The sequence below is a fragment of the Anneissia japonica genome, unplaced genomic scaffold (assembly GCF_011630105.1).
Source record: "Anneissia japonica isolate Jap-2015-1 unplaced genomic scaffold, ASM1163010v1 scaffold466_len1169948_cov191, whole genome shotgun sequence".
Classification (NCBI taxonomy): domain Eukaryota; kingdom Metazoa; phylum Echinodermata; class Crinoidea; order Comatulida; family Comatulidae; genus Anneissia; species Anneissia japonica.
In genome coordinates this window covers 1,153,977-1,165,615 of record NW_022689540.1, presented here as the reverse complement: position 1 = coordinate 1,165,615, position 11,639 = coordinate 1,153,977, and the positions used below count along the sequence as shown (strand labels likewise).

At 34.4% G+C, this 11,639-nt stretch overlaps 1 protein-coding gene across 1 annotated transcript in view; it reads left to right on the top strand.

Moving 5' to 3' along the window:
* The window catches only part of LOC117125560, a 14,688-nt gene that overhangs the window by 1,934 nt on the left and 1,115 nt on the right, over positions 1–11,639 (top strand). Inside the window, exons 2-7 of the mRNA XM_033272092.1 lie at positions 5,253–5,981; positions 6,145–6,204; positions 6,453–6,539; positions 6,770–7,416; positions 7,564–7,707; positions 7,929–8,117. Coding sequence (XP_033127983.1) covers positions 5,253–5,981; positions 6,145–6,204; positions 6,453–6,539; positions 6,770–7,416; positions 7,564–7,707; positions 7,929–8,117 — 1,856 coding nt within the window. The remainder of the gene's footprint in view (positions 1–5,252; positions 5,982–6,144; positions 6,205–6,452; positions 6,540–6,769; positions 7,417–7,563; positions 7,708–7,928; positions 8,118–11,639) is intronic.

Here is an 11,639-nt window from a genome sequence, read left to right as displayed (position 1 = left end):
GGTTTACGTGAAAGCGAAATATTGTGCGAAGGTTCGATCTGTCTCTTATACACATCTACACAAAGATGACTACCCAAATTACGGTTGTCGCAAGAGTTAGTTTGCCTCTTGAATTTAGATCGTACTAATATATCACGAAGGTTAGGTGGTCTGCGATAGGCTATGAACGGTGTATCCGGAAAAACAAACCTAAGACGTCTGTGGTCTGTAGAATGGGCATATGTTTCTGAATTATAGCCCTTAGTGGTGGTAACTTAGGGTGATAGGTAGTGACCAGTGGCACTCTGGTCGATCGTTGACGTGGTTTGTACGTCAGCGTTTGAGCACGAGGTATGTCCTTTGCTTTTTTATAGCATTTTCAATGGGTCCTCGATGATAATTTCTATTCCGGAGATGTCCGGATAGTTCTTCTGTTCGATTCTGAAAATCTAAATCCGAAGAACAAATGCGTCTCATGCGCAATGCTTGGCTGTAGGGAATGTTTTTTGTACAGTGCGGGGGGTGACAGCTGCTAGGGAGCAGGTACATATGTTTATCCGTGGGTTTACGGAAGAGATCAGTTTTAAGTGCGCCATTTTCCATGGTCACGGTAATGTCCAAAAAATCTACACTGCTTGTGGATTTGTTAGCAGTGAATTTGATTGTGGGATGAGCCGAATTAATGTTCAATAGGAACGTATCCAAACTATCTTCACCATGGGTCCAGATCATGAAGATATCATCAATGTAACGAAACCAAACATCTGGTTTCTTGGGCTGTAGGGACAGGAAATTGGCCTCAAATTGTCCTATAAATAAGTTAGTAAAAGATGGAGCCATTTTGGTGCCCATCGCTGTGCCATGAATTTGAAGGTAATGACCGTCGCCGAAAACAAAGTTATTATTGGTCAGAATCAGCATGCTAAGTTCACGGAGATGTGGAGATGTGATTTAGATGGGGTTGTGCCCCGAATTTGCTTGTAATTTGAAATGCACGCATTAACACCTTCTTCATGAGGGATATTAGTATATAATGACGAAACATCAAGTGTAGCCAGAACAGTATTATTAGGTAAATTTGAAATTTGGATAATTTTGCGGATATAAATGAAATATTAGCGAATATCTTTATTTTATTTCGATTGCAAATCGAATACGACGAGTGTTGTGTCACGTATCACTAGCTAATAAGAAGGCATAATGAATTCTCGTTTATGAACGACATTGCAAATATATTAGTTCCATGGTAAGTCGATTTCGACATTTGTTAAAGGTTTTTGTGGATTTTACTTGGTCTATTTTATTTGGTAACTTCCGTATTGGACCTATTTTTTTTCTGGCCCTTCCGTTGAACGCATGTACCAATTCGTCACTTACCAATGAATAATGAAATATTAATACGCGAGTGTGCCAACGTTATTGATTGAAGCGTTAGAAACTGGAAATTCCCAAACCGTGATAAAGACACAATGGAGATAATATATAATACAGTAATATCAAGGACATACAGACAAAAAAGGCGTGATTATAAAATCTATACTACCGACACCGAGAGCAGAATAAAACAAATCTATGGATTACAGAAAGCGAACAACGAATCCTGGCAGATAAAAATAGCTATCGATGTATTGATTAAACTTACCAATTATTATCTTTACACCTTGAAATGCCAATGATCTCTGTTTTAACATAATACTATACCTCCATGGTCATACTAAATAGAAAGAAAATCTGTCCATAAAGATTGGGCAAGGAAACGAGAAAATTTTAGGAAAAAGGAAAACAACCAAATGATAAGAACGAAGGAATAGGAATTAATGAAGGACACTTACCAACGATTAGACGATTTAAAAGTAGGCCCAAAATACATTAAATGGTCTCAAGCAAGAAGAAATTAATTTATATTAAGATATATTTAATATATAATTCGAATGGACTTAACATGGTAATTAAAAAAGCATTATATGTTAGAGCAAGCAAGAATAAAAAGGTCAAAATTTATTTTAGCAAGAAAATAAAATTTAAAAAAGTATATGTTTCTGGCTTTTATTTACTCACATGTACTAACAGGTAAACAATTTGATTGATGGGTAAATAGCAAAGGTCATTTTGTCTTTGCTGGGGATCTCTGTAACTGCTGAGACTAATGATTTGAATACTATGCCACTATTCAAAAATATACAGTAGATATGAATAATCCACCAGAATAACACACATGAAATAATTTCAATGGATAAATGCACAGATGGGTATGTTAGAAAATGACCGTACTTGAATACTGTAAAAAATGAATGCGAATTTTGAATGGTAGAGTGGAACGGACAAAGGAATTGGTTTCTCCAAGTTTTTTGGACATCAAGGCAAATTTGTGTGCAATTTTAATATAAGTGAATATCTATTATTTCTAGGGGTTTCCACCTACTCGTCTCGAAAGACTTGCTCCACCTCCAGAGCCATAGGCGAGCGTGTATTTGAATCAATGAAAAAATAAAACAGGTGATTGATTTGATACATTTACTGTCAGTCTGCAAGATACAATATTAAATATTCTTTCAATTAAAATTTATTAAAACTCCACTAACTAAGCTAAGAAACTTCGCTCGATGCATGCTGCGAAGCTGGACTTCGCAAATTGTGCCAAGTACAGTGGTGCACTTGATCATCCGTCATGTGCAATATCATAGGCCTAAAAACAAATCATTTTTTTTATTCATGTCTAACATAAGAAAATACATACAAAAAAACAAGTTGCATAATAATAATAAAAATAATAATACTCAAACATGTATAAGGGGCCAATTCCAAGAATGATCAAAGGCGCGAGCGTTATGTTATGTTATGTTGCATAACATAAATAATCACCTTCTTTTATGTTTACTTTGAAATAACTTAACAAATATTTCATGATTCAATAAAACAGACTGGATGTTGATATACCAGTAACAGACTAGAGCCCCAGAAAAAAAATATGACAATTTAGGGGTTTCAGAGGCCTATTTAATCAACTTCATAGTCTACTAATATGTAGAAAGTACATATAATTTTTTTTCTCCTATATGAATTGTGGCTTTCCTTCTTTTTTGAGAGCAATTTATGGCAACACTGAACTTTGATCAATCAATCAACCAACAAGGATTTGTATAGCGCCGATATCCCCGGCAGAATACAATGTTCAGTGACACTATGACATTGGTATTACTAAAATTGCATTTAATGAGATTACAAAGGTAAATTTGGTTAAATATAAATAAGCCTATAAAAATAATAATTTTAAAAAAGTATATAAATGAACATAACTGAACACATCTATTTACATGTGTGTGTGCGGGGGGGGGGGATGGGTGTGTGTGTGTGTCTATGCTAAATTATATTGGTAAAAAGTTATTTTATTCCGAAATGCCATTTCCAAAATTTGTATTATTTAACGTTAGGACTCGGCAACTAACAGCATGCTTATTCGCAGAGTTCTTTTTTTACAAAATAATAATTTTAATGTTCTATTCTCCTTTTTTTCCAAATAAAATTAAATCTAATATACTTTATATTTTCCATACAGTTTAAATAATACAAGATGCAGTATGAAACAGATTAATTGAAACAAATATATTGTATGGAAGGAGGCTACAATAAGTTCTGCAAGAAAAACCCACAGAGCTTTAAGATGTAGCCACCTTTTACAAAAAAGGATTATTATCTAACTGTACAAATTGTATCATATGAAAAAGGTGAAATAAATAGTACTTGAACTAGATACGGTCCAAAATAGAGCCAAGCGAGAGGAAGAATGCATTGCGCAACGACTCTTCCCTTTACATCATCGTAGGACCCTTGGCGTATGTACCATGTTTTACGGAATGTTAAAAGGGAGGCTCCTGAAGAACTTTGTAACTCGATAAATGTCCCTCTGGTCCTAGGTCCTCGACGAAGAGGTATGTTCGTTCTCACGATCTTACTGTGAGGATCCAAAAATCAATTCTGGCTAAACACCAAAATCGTTTCTTCCCTCAACAACCCAAATCTGTAATTAACTAACACAACATATTTCTACAGCCCCCACTGAAAATTATTTAAATCAATTACTTGTTCACCATCCGTCATCATGTTCGAAGACACTTGGTGGTCATTGACCATGAAAATGGTTGACATAATACACATCCATTGAAAGAGATTTTTCTTACTTGTTATTATACATGAATGAATACCTGTCACCCAAGGTGGGACCCTTAATGGGTACTCTCATCCCGGTCAAGAGGAACCTGGAACTCATCCTTGGGAGGGGCGCTCATTTAGTTGGTCAGGTCAAGTCTAGCCTAGGCAGGACAATCGCTGTGATTACCCAATCTAAAATTTATTTCCTATTGCTGATCAATTGTATATATATAATTTTCAGTTTATCTTCTCATGACCGCCTTCCAAATGTTCTCTTTACGAGAGAGCGTTATAATCCCCTTACCAAATAGTAGAGCACCAGATGGGTGTTTTGCAATAACTCGCAAAAAGCAGTTATGTATAAATTGCCCTCTTTCCAGTTGCTACCGTTAATCGCTCTTTGGATAACACGTTTTGTTTTGATAAAATGTGGGAATCGTGCATGGATCCCAGTTGTCTTGTCAGATGCAGTGTGCAATCCAGTTGGTCTGTTGCTGTTGATAAAATTTGCTATGTTAAACATTTATAAAATTTAAAAATAAAAAAAGAAAAGAAATATGTGTTTACCAGCACCATGGTGCGAGCACCTTTTTTCTATTTTGGCGCCCTGCGTCAGCAGTCATGTCCATTGTTACGGCCTGCAATTAATGCCATACAATGCTACGTTAACAAAAAAACACATTGTGTTAGAATAGCTGTATTGAGAGTGATGCAACTAACTATAAGAGGAATTTTATTACATGTATTTCAATAGATTTCTTTTTTTCCATTTGGACGCCTTAATAAGTTAGGTGTTTACAATGGCTGCGATTAGAGCGATTTGAGCATTCGCAGATTTAACAGCATTTATTCATCGTAACCCGCACTTGTATCATATTTGATAGACTGCGTCTTGCAATGTGTAATGATTGCATGGTGATGAAGGGAAGAAAAAAACAGGAGACATTACAATGTTAAGAAAAGAATTGTTTTAAACATACATTACAAAATATTAGCATGTCGACTCCTTTCTTCCATCTACATGTATTGTTGAATATGATTTAGAATTCCCAGAGATTTTATGATGATGCATACTAATTTTTCGCTAACATATTCTATTCTTACAATATTATTTAACTCTACAGGAGATGTTGTCCCTAGCATTCTGGGCGTGCCTGGAATGCCCCAGAATCCACTTTTGGCCCAAAACCAACCGGCTAGAGAAAGAGCACTTTCACAAGTTAATGTAGCAGCCCAGGGTTTAAATGTGTTGTATAGTCAACTCAAACTTCAGTGGGATCGTTTAAAGGGGTCAGTGGAGACACTCCTTAACGATCTTGGATTTGTTCTACCAAGGTATTTCGAAGTAACTGGTCAACGTGAAAAGGCATCGAGTATACCATCTGTCGAAGATGTCATCAAGTCATTTCAACTTTACGGAAATACTTTAAACTTGGTTGGACGACCGTTACAACAGTTTGTAACATTATTAAATTCGTCAAAATCTATTTTGCCGCATGTAAAGCAAATCAAAGATGTCGAAATCCAGTTCAACTTTAAAAAACCTCTGACTGACAGCTTAAAACATATTGAGGATTTTGCAGAAGGTAAAAAGGCACATGATAAAACTCACCCAGAAGTTTTAAACCTGACCAAGGATTTAAAGTCAGTGAGAACCATATACCTACCCCTAATCAGCACGCTGCCGTTTCTGTTTGATAATATCAAGATGCTACAAGAAAATCTGCAGATTGAGTTGTCGTCTATGGGGAGAAGGAACGTTCAAGGTGATGATTTACTCAGTGTCCCGATAATGCTACAGGCTGGAGCAGCAATACCAGTACCGGTACCAAATAACTTGATCGAAATTGATGGTCAGTCCACAGTGTCTCATTATGCAATTTTAATAGGTTTTGTAATGTTATCCGCATAAATGGACATCATAAATACATATTGGAAGTTTTTGTATGCATATTTAGTTATGTTAAAAATTAATAAAACAATAAACTGATGGAATAATTTTTATATCACTTACAGCACAAGTCATGAGCATGTATCGGCAGCACATTATAGCGTTGGAACAGAATTATCGATTGTGTGAGTACCAAACCATTCTTTAATTCAAAAATTTTGATAATATCGATACCCTAGGAAATTAAAAAGGCATGGTAAAAAAAATAATTGGAAATGAATTATATTTGAATTATACAAGTTGTAATTGTACGGAACAGTGCGCAACATCATTTACACACTGGGTGAAAAAGAATGTCTGATTCAAAAAATAAAGTGATATTGTATCTTGTATGAATTTAACGTGTATGATATAAATGTATATTATATTTTAGTACTACAGGAAAACCAACATCTGACGACAACAATGCTGATGGATAAGTTTCAAATTCCACACAACCTTAACAGTTATGCCGATAGAGGTAAAGGTGATTATTTTAATTATTTTACATTGTATGTCTATCTTTTCATGGGCACGCAACAGTGTATTTTGATTCCGTCATCGAATCATTTTTTATTCAAGAAACAATAAAGAGAATATAACATTAAACACACGTCTTGGCTTCATCGAGCGTATGCAGGGTGTCACAAAGGGGCAACAAAGATGAAGTATACTTGGAAAAAAGTAATGTTGTGATATCGATTCTTACAGGACTACTTGTTGACGATGTCGGACACGGCACCGCTTTGGAGAAAATGCTTCGAATCTTTGATCAAAAGATTTCAATGTGCATACTGAAAGATGTAACTCGAATCAATTTCACAACTTCCATATTCTCAGCTGGAATATTCGACAGTAAAGGTGGCAACCTAACTATTGCCGATGCTGGAGTTAATCTATTCATTCCACCAGGAGCAATTCCACCTAGAACCAACAAAGAAATTTATATCTACTTAGATCAAAACACACACTTGAAGCTTGAAAAGAAAAATGAGACACGAATCTCCCCCATTGTTCATTGTGGGCCACCGGGAACATCGTTTAAGGTGCCATTCGTTCTCTCGTTTCCACATTGTGCTGAGGATGAAGAGCAATGGACATTTTCAGGGATGATAAAAAATTCCAGCGACCCGGGTGACCACTGGCAGAATATTAGTGATGATTGTGATGGAATATGCTTAGTACAAGGAGGTCACTGTTTCATTATGGTCGATCATTTTACTAAATTTGCATTAAAAGGAGCCACGCGGGGCCAAGAGGTTTCTAAACTCATACATTTTTGTACATTCGGCAAGAGTTACGACAGAAGTAACTCATATTGTTTTAACGTTCGTGCCTGGAATCCTCATGATAAAGCTGTAAGTTTCAAACTAAGATTTTACCAATATATTATATTTTCTTTTTTATTAATCATTCTTTATGTATAAGATATTCTTTCTCTTACATGCCCAGTACGAAATATTTGTCCGATCAGTTGTTATTGTTTGTCTGAACACATATTTTAGGTTGTACTGGAAGAACAGCGCAAACTTCATGAAGCGTGTTTAGATTCGATTAAAACATTGAGCGTACAAAACACTGGTAAAGACGTAAAAGTGTACTTGAAAAACCTGAAAGAAGGATGGATATCGGAATATGAAAAGGAAATGGTAAGCGTACAGTATTATTAGAATTAGAACTGTTTAGTCTTAAGGAAATACCCCAATAATTCCACTCACACCTTACTTAACAAAGAGACATATTTCCGCAAGACAGCAAACACCAAGACTGTCCTTTCCATTTAATCACCAGCTTCTGTTTCAAGACATTCATGAGTTGTCACATAAATTTGTTTGTTAGGCCTATAATAAGTGAAATTAATTACTTCCAGAAAATAAGTTATGAAGAATTATGGAGCGAACCAGAAGATGGTAGCACACCACCATCTTGTCGATTTCGTCTCAAAACCAAAGATTCTCAACAGAGTGATTCTGTGTACTGTAGAGTGAAAAGCAAACAAGACGGTCGAAAAAAAGAAATAGCTCTCGAAGTAAGACCCGATACTTCGACAACACAACAGGTACGTATTGCATTAGAATCCTGTAAATACTCTTGAATACTCTGGCATAACAAGACACAAACACCAGCTTCATAAAAAAAAAATAGTCATACTTATTCATGCATCAAAATACAACAGTACTGTAATGAGGTCGTATTTTTGTGGAAACTTGTAATTTGTTGATAGAAATAATCTAGCTACAGGCATCTATAAAAAAAAAAGAAGCAATCAATCAATAAATATTTATTTCTTCTAAATCAGATCAAACAAACAATAAAATCAAGACGTAAAAATTTAAAAGCCCAAAGATCATAAAGGGTAAGAAACGTTGAAATACAGTAAACAGGTTTGAATAACTCTCTGTTCCACAACCTTTAAGCCCACAACCCAAAATAAATGTCAAGCACTTAGACGCGAATCATCGGAACCGAAGGCAAAATCTATCACCTGAATGTTATGGTGGTGAAATGATTGAATATTGTAGTATTTCTTTTTTAGTTTGAGGGATTAAGTCAATAAATCACGTCTGTCGTTTTATACGCGAGTAATAGCGGAGTTCAGAAGAACCTACTGTATGTCAACTTGATTATTTTTTCAACCAATTAAAAGATACCACTTCATTCATTAAAGATTTTTCAAATCACCCACAAAATAAGTTTAAATGTCATGAAAATGAAATTAATTAAAGTAATATAACAATGAAAATAATAATTAAATATATAATAAACACACATTATATACAGAGTTATTGGTCCATTTTAAATGACATTCACTTTTGTTTTATTTCTGTTTTAATTTAAATGATGGTCCATTTTTTATGTCGCCTTTTTCTTTTCCGATTTTTATGTAATTCTAATGGTAATTGAATTTTGTGCAATGGATGATTGCTTTTCTTGCTTTCCTTCTTGAATTTGTTTAATAATACAGTAATAATAATAATTCAATGATTAGTAAAAAATATAATTTATTTATTACGTATATGTTTTTTAAACCTGCTGTGTACTTCTGATGTTTCAAATTTTAATGTAGTTTAATGTTACTTTTATCTCCATTTTTCATGTTTTGTGCTTGTGTTGAATTGTTGTTTTAATATAAGCCTAATTTTTTTTTTGTAAATATCATATAATTCAGATTTGGATGTGATTTTGATTTGAATAAAATGAACTGAAACTGACACTGATTAATGAATTTGAATTAGGCCTATTTGTGTAACAGGATCACATAAGTTATCAAATCTTTCAATAAGTTACAGTTCGAAAAGAATAAATGATTTACAGACGTTTTACTACAAACATGTTTAAATTTGCTGCCAGAAATATATGGGTTATCGGAAGACTAATATACACACTATATGACGAGCAAAATGTCGTTATGATTTTCACCTGAAAGCCAGACGCATTGAAATAAACAAAACTAAAACTTTCATGTTTTCATACCCGAAGTACAAATGTTTTGATAGTTTACAGACGACGGAGTATACAAACACGAGAACTGCATTCAATCCTTTTCTTGAACAATGTAGCGTTGCTATAATAAGCAAACAAACACACAAACTTTACAGTTCAAACACTATATGTCATTTGCTTCGTCTAATTATCAAAGCAGCGCATTAAACATTCTCTATCTTCGACTACATATTTAATATTCATATTGATGTTCACTCGAGCGTGAAGATAAAAGTGAACAGCGACGTTCAGTGTGACCACTGCTTGGGTATTTACCAAAGATCTTGGGTATTTTGACTTGGTCTTGGGTTCTTGGGTATTCCGTTCAAATCCTTGGGTATTTTATTTTTACTAAGAAAATTTAATATTTTTGTCATAGAGGAAGAATTAAGAAGTAACAAAGTATATTTCACTCCATTCAAGTAAGCAAAACTCAACGAACTGCACATAACATTGTTAATTGCTGTAAACATGGGTTCAGAATTGTTTTTTGTGATTTGCGTTGCCATTGATCTTACCTAATTAATGCATTACATACTAAAACTTGATCACTGATAACACTGGCCGACTGAGGGCGTATTTTTCTATCCGTATTATCACCTCATGAATATTAATTTTAATAATTAACACAAACAATTACAATAAAAAATGGTGTATAAATTGAACTAAAAGGGAAACTATACATGCGAAAAACACGGGGTTTTTTTCAAATTTTAATGCATTTTCAGGAAGCTTGGGTAATTTTGGGCAATTTTTGCTGAATCTTGGGTAATTTCGACCCAGTTATTGGGTATATCAAAAATTGTGAGTGGTCACGCTGGCGACGTTCCTTATAGACTATCAAGTCATGCAATCGAACTTCTTCGTAGTACGAAACACTATTTCCCATTTTTATCTATGCTTTCTATAACTGCTAACCATAAATCAGGGATACAGGACATAATGTTATATTAATAGTGCAAATAGTGTCTCATTGTGAAATTCATGTAGAAGATTAGCTCGGTGTAACTGTATAACAGCAATGTACAGAAAATATGGCGTCTGCGACATTCGTAAGTGCGGTAACCAATGCTTAGTTTAAAATTGTAATATCTCACAAAATCATCATTAAATCATAACTATGCAATATTCAGTTTCGTATAAATCTCATCCTTCATCTGTCCTATTACAGAATTAATTCTGGCTTTTTATGCCTCAACATTAACGTCATGTTTGCTAGCGTGAATCCTACGACATTGCTAGGCCTACCCCCAGCAAATTTTCCTCTTTTTCAACTATAAAGGGCCCTCAATAATCAATTAATTATTTCTAGACTTAACAGATAGTAAAATGAAACTACTGGTACTGCACGCATTACAAAAGTACACTGACGCATATGCCACACTTATGCACGTTTCTTTACTGTAATTTTGATTTCCTTTGTCTTCATTCGTATTAAGTAAAATTTCCACGATCTGATGAGGTATGCGACCAATAAAACTTTTCACATAGGTTGCGAAATGGTGGAATAAATGGTTAAGGGTATATTAATAAATACAATGTTAGATAACGCGATGAATAATATTGAATGGCCTACTGTCTGTTTTAAAATCCGAAAAAGCCTAAAAGAGGAACAAATTCTAATGGGTAAGAGATCAAAATTGTTTAACTTTTCTTGATGTTATTTCATTTACAAGCTAATAACACACACAACCACACATAAACCATATAGAAAACCGGACAACAAACACATATATGTTAATTTTGAATCCAGTCACCCACCATCCATTATCAAACACATAATCATTGCCATTGGAAAAAGAATACAATGATGCCTTCATTAAATCCTCGCCCACTTACAACGACGCACTAAGATCCAGCGGATGTACAGAAACCATAACATTTACGCCTGGTCAGAACATAGAAAACAACACAACAACGGAAAGGAAGAAAACAAATTGAAGCCGAAACATTATCTGGTTAAACAAAATACCTACCACAGCATATAAAACCAAAGCACATAACACCAACCATTACTTGTCTGATGATCGCTAAACGCGTGAAACTTAAAGCAACAAACAAGCGTATACTCACTTAAGTGTATATATATACTGTCTCT